General features: G+C 48.1%; 1 protein-coding gene across 1 annotated transcript; it reads right to left on the bottom strand.

The window, feature by feature from the left end:
* Positions 1-3,041: 3,041 nt before the first annotated feature.
* Positions 3,042-4,812, bottom strand: LOC135370553 (uncharacterized). Its single transcript, XM_064604335.1, has one exon. The coding sequence runs from the start codon at positions 4,666-4,668 to the stop codon at positions 3,448-3,450; it is 1,221 nt and encodes a 406-aa protein (XP_064460405.1). The 5' UTR covers positions 4,669-4,812; the 3' UTR covers positions 3,042-3,447.
* Between the last annotated feature and the right edge of the window lie 1,061 nt (positions 4,813-5,873).

The raw sequence follows: 5,873 nt of genomic DNA, 5'->3' as shown, positions 1-5,873 counted from the left end.
CGTCACGACTGACGCCCTGGGGGAACGTGCGTCCTGGGCCGACTTCTAAGGGGACTGTGCCGACATATGTCTGAAGGCGTCTGCGGGGAACCCAGGGAAAAAGCCCAGACAGCACAGCCGGCACCGGGAATCGAACCCGGGTACCTCCCCAGTCTCGACATGACACGGCCAGCACGCTAACCACTAAGCCACGGGAGCTGAACTTCACCACATAATCACATAGTACGCTCCTAGCCAAGCATCATCTCGAATGATATCGTTATCTGCCCTGATTTGTTGAAAACGAGAAACTTACGCTCTTCGTAATTGTCACAGAAAAGATGTACGCCTCCCATTTTCAACAAATCAGGGCAGATAACGATATCATTCGAGATGATGGTTGGCTAGGAGCGTGCTATGCGGTGAAGTTCGTTGCTAAGAGTGTATGGCAAAAAATAAAAAAAAATAAAAAAAATAAAAAAAATGGAGGAACAGAAGTCGGATGGCGGATGAAGGGTGGATCAGATGCGAAGAGGGTGCGTGAGTTCGTCGAGGAGAGCTAAGTGTAAGAGGGGTCGTTGAGCAAGATCCGTCTTCTGCAGAAAGAGAACAACGGTTCTTGCTTTAGCGGAACGTTCGGCATAAGAACCGCCGGGGTAGTAGATGTCCGCTAGCGTGCCAGAGCTGGGGTGAGAGAGATGGGCTTCGCGCGCAGAATGGTATGCTCGGCAGTCTCGCAAGGTGTGCTTCACCACATAGCATGTTGCGCGCCGACCAGCAGCTGCCACGAATGATAGGGTTATCGCTTCTGACTTTAAGAGAGAGAGAGAGAGAGAGAGAGAGAGAGAGGGGCGTATATACGCCTTTTTGTAGCAATTATGATACATCCAAACTGTTACAACAAGGCATACGGCCACCCTCGCTCTGTGATATAAGCAGCTGTATAACCCTAGGCCACGTTGTGCGCAGTAGAATCCTTAATGATAGGACGGAGGAGTTATCGCCTATTACGCGTCCTTATATAAACACTCATACACGCGGGGCGTTTCGAGGACATAAATTTCCGGCCGCCTGGCTAGGAGAACAAGAAGTCACTTTAAACTGCGCGATAAGTATCTCATTACGCGAGGCTTAGGGAGCGTGTAATTCCTGGGAGAATTTCCGTAGGCTAAGCAGGACGTCTCTTAAGTTTTAGCCTTAAGAGCTTTTACACATTCTCTGGTCCAGTCCTTGAAGCTCAAGTGCGTATCGTTGTCAACAGGAAGGAATGCCAACACTAAGTGGATAAGGTAGTGGTAACAGGGACGAGTAGCTAGATAGCGATAGCGATTGTAGGCACCAAAGTATGAAAGAACTCATGTTCTGAGGCTGGAACAACATAGAAAGGACAAACACATAGAAAGCCTCAATTTGCCTAAGAAATTAACGATGAAAGATGAAAGTCACTGAAAAGGTTAGTCCTACAGCTGGCTAACCTTTTCAGTGACTTTCATCTTTCACCAAAGTATTGTCGACCAGCGGCTTGGGCGAGTAGACAGCTTCTGGTCATTGCTGGTAGCCACTAGGTCATTGTGAAAGAGGGATGCAGTGGGTCTAGGTGTATTGGATGCCTCGTCTTTGTGTACTACACTCTTGAAAATGAACTTTACTACGTAGCACGCTCCTAGCCAACCATAATCCCGAATGACAACGTTCTCGCCCTTGATTTGTTGAAAACTGGAGGCGGAGCCTATTTTGGTCCATTATGCACGGCACAAAATAGGCTCCGCCTTCCGTTTTCAACAAATCAGGGGCGAGAACGTTGTCATTTGGGATGATGGTTGCCTAGGAGCGTGCTATGTGGTAAAGTTCATTTTTTTTCAAAGGCGTACGCCCCCCATCGCTCACCGAATCAGAAGCGGTAACCCTATCATTCGTAGCTAGCAGATAGAACCTTGCAACATTTTAGGCACAACATATGCGACAACTATTACCTCCTAAAAGGTGTAACTGCTCGACACCCTTTTTTCTAAGAGTGTGAACTCGAACAGTGAAGAAATGAGGACGACACACTGACGACAGCGAGCTTTGAGGTGTCGTCTGTGTCATCCTTATTTGTGCCCAAGCTGAGACTGTCTTCTTCATAGACACTTCGCGAGTTTGAACAGGAACCTTTGTATAAAGAACATTTAGTCCAGCCCCAAATTTTGAACATTAACTACACTCTAAAGGAAAATTAGGGAGTAGCTTCTCCTTCTTCTCCCTAGATTACAGTTACTCCCCATTTTAGCCTTCAGCACCGCAAAATGTTCCTAAACTTCGCATAACTGTCATGCACTTAGTCCCAAAAAGGGACAAATGGTTGTGTGGCAAAGCATGTATAGTCTCCAAAAAGACCAAAACTGCCCCCCCCCCCCTCTCCTTGGAATGTCGTCCGGTATGGTTTCTTCTCCGCCGGGAGAACTTTTTTTCAAGAACTACACTTTCGGAACACGACATCCCACGAGACGAGCGTGTCTTAAAAATAAACATCCCAGTATTGGACATTTGTTGTCCTTCACCGACCACTTATTATCACGTCAACGATCATTCAGCCTCCGTGTACAGAAAGTCCTCTCACAAGTCACATCTTGCGGAGAAACTCGGCAATGCTTCGCTATAAGTAGAGGCAAAGGTTAATGATAGCGAAGCCATCTGGAACCCCTTGAGACGCTGTAAGGGAAGCCCGTCTTGTTTCGTGTTGAGTCCCCAAGGTTCCTAATCGGTCGCGGAGCGTGTTTATACGCGTGTCGTCTGCTTTCGTGAGGGGGAAGTTGATGATGTCTTCAGGTGCTCTTGGGGATGGATGAGGCGTTGATGATTAATGACCCTTTAGCGACCTGCTTCGCTCGAAACGGATCGGTCAGCCGAAAGGTAATAGGATTGATAGGGGTGTCGCACTGTTTCAAGCACGTTGACTCGCTAGTATATGGCTTAGCGGCGTTCGTTTGGATGTGTTATGTGATGCTATCACGCGATGCAGACAATGATGGTTATTGAGAACGTGAACAGAGCATATATATATACCACACCGCAAAAAAACTGAGTCACCGTTTTATTCGCTGTGCTATTATACTTTTACATAGGTGCAGACTTGACCAAATCATGTTGCACACAGCAAAATCTTTGTACGTCGCACTAAAATATGCTCAGCGACAAAAGAAATATCACCAGCCGCAAGTGAGAAATAAGAAAAAAAGATCGCGCTGTTCTTGCTAACGCAGTTCTGAGGTGCAAGGCTTCTCAGGTCTCCTAATCCTATATATATATATCGTGTCTATAAACGGACCTGTGCTGTAAAGATAATTGGAAACGCAAATTCGAAGAAACCAGAAGTAATTTGTATACTACATGACGTATTCTCAGTTTAGCAACACGTAGACATACCGCGAAATTGATGTTTTTGACACACAAAGAAGCAATTATTACGAAATACCCTCGCGCGCGAACTTAAGTGCCCTGTATTCGTGCACTCAGGAGGACAAAAAACATAAAGAACAAAATCAAAACGGCCAACAGCAACCTTTTGATAGTGAACAGACGACACACGGTCAATTTGGGAGGGTTCAGCCCCATAGAACTGACGCACATGTGCGCCAGAAAGTAGCTCGTATGCTGCAATTGGTAACGCTTGCCCAACATAGCCATTAACGCCTCGTACTGCGTGAGAACTTCCAGCGTCGCGTCGTGGAAACCCGCTCCCGCCATTGTGATCCCATAGTAGACGCAGTACAGGGGAAACAGTTCGAAGAGAAACGTCAGGACAGACCGCCCGAAAGGTCCCGGCGGGAACTCTCCCAGCATGGCGCCTCTGATATTCGCGAAGGTGAACACGGTACACATGAGATACCACAACAGCACCAGACCGCTGAAGATGTGGTCGAGCTCGTGGGCGGAACTCGCCTGGTGAAAGTACAGGTCGCGAACCTGGCGAACGACTTCGGGAGGATCGTCGTGATCGGCGTGCTTGAGCGTGTTGATGTACTGGGTTAAGTGCTGCATGTTCCCCGTTGCTAGCTGGGTCATAAAAGTGTACAAGAAAATCGCGAAACAGGTCGGCCCTAAAATGAAGAACCATCGCAAGACGGCGTCCACCCTCAAGAAGCCCTCGGCCATCGGATCCCAGTTGCGGACGAACGACTCGTTGACGGTCGGTGACAGAAAATAAATGAAAATCTTCTGATCTTCCCGAATATGGTTCAGAGCGAAATCGATGCAGTAGACCAGGACGAATGCCCAGACCGTGAGAATGGTCGCGGTGGACGTGACCCTAGTGATCGTCTTCTGCTTGGACTTCCACGGCAAGAAGTTGGTGCGGTAGAACCCGGCGACGTGCTTGATCTTGGTGCCTCGTATCATGACAACGGTGGCAGTAAGGACTGCTGTCACGGCTGCTGCAAGCCACTTGACGTACACCCAGCCGCTGAGACCGTGCATGTAGGCGGTGGCGTGCTGTACGAAGAATATCCACACCATCAGGACTGTCGCCACCGAAGAGGCGGTGTGGCGAATCTTCCCGAGCATTGAGACGCCTTGAAGATTTGTATCGCCGATGTGGACTCCGAATATCGTCAGGGAGACGGCGGCGAATCGGAACGGGTCGGATTCCGTGTCCTTGAGCCTGGAGGGTGGATTGAAACCGTTGGTGCGCTTGAACAGTTCGTGAGACATCGTGGACGGAGGTGCTGGCGATGATTTCTCACAACTTCCGTCGTCTCAGCTCCGTGGGAGGTCTTGATGTACCGGGTTACCTCCAGAACGCCACGAAATAGTTTGCCCTAACGACTGCGAGACGACGCCTGCATGCCCCCTGCGGTTCTACTGACATCTCAGATGTTACGGGGGAAGTCGCGGTGTGCTGTAGGCAATTACGCGTGTCCAAAAGACAGGCAGCACGTGACAGGCAATGTCAGTGTTACGCGTCATTACAGCTGTCCATTAGAGGCGCATCTTCAAGAAACGCGTCACGTCGACCTTGACTTAGTTTGCTCGTCTGCGCACCTCATGCGACAGCCTATTGGCTGTAGATGGGCGGGTTAATAGATGTATTAATGTTTTATGAAGCCAATCTTTCTTTTCGAATGCTGGATGCGCTTGGGCGAACCTCATGGACAAAAATGCATCAATATATTGGAGTTGGGAGACCAAGGGACCCTATGGGGGCGTGCTAAATGACCATAAAGTGGACGTTTTTATGTTCACTTTGTCTAATTGACCGATGTTGAATTATAGATGGAGCGTCACGTGTGTTTTGAAAGATATTTGCGATACGCGTTGATTTAACCAATACTGGAAAGATCAGTACAGGAGCTCTTGCAGAGCTTTTGTGTGACAGTGTATTATAAACAGAAGGAAGGGAAATAATTCAAGTGCGTACTTCTATTGGCGTTTGCTCGCTAGTGGACATATATAAGGCCGCCGCGTTCGAGGATATTTTTGCGGAGCAGTACTGGAATTGAGACTGAACTGTATATGGACAAACGGTAAATCTGTAAGAAATTTGTTCAAAAGTTGAGAATCACACCTCACAAAAGGTGTAACTTTTCACTCTCTTCTCTTCAACTTCTTCACTCTCGAAGTTGGGTTGATTGATTGATTTTAAAAGAAAAAAATGGAGATGGTAGTCTCGAGCCACTCGAAGTTGGGTTCTTTGCCTTCTTTCCGTATAGATATCTCCAAGAGGGATCTTCTCAACGTCCTATATCTTCGAAGATCATATATGCCCCCCCCCCCCCGTTTTCATCAAATCAAGGGAGAGAACGTTGTCATTCGGGATGATAATCATCGGCTACGAGCGTGCTACGCGGTGGAGCTCTCGTTTTTAGAGTGCAGGAAAAACACGAGACAGCACAGCCAGTGAGGAGATTCGAACCCGC

The sequence above is a fragment of the Ornithodoros turicata genome, chromosome 10 (assembly GCF_037126465.1).
Source record: "Ornithodoros turicata isolate Travis chromosome 10, ASM3712646v1, whole genome shotgun sequence".
Lineage (NCBI taxonomy): Eukaryota > Metazoa > Arthropoda > Arachnida > Ixodida > Argasidae > Ornithodoros > Ornithodoros turicata.
The sequence above is the reverse complement of the archived record's forward strand: the minus strand, read 5'-3'. Positions and strand labels throughout refer to the sequence as shown.

Bases quoted from the DNA above. Each gene is read 5' to 3' on its own strand.
- LOC135370553 (XM_064604335.1), bottom strand. From the start codon at position 4,668: ATGTCTCACGAACTGTTCAAGCGCACCAACGGTTTCAATCCACCCTCC.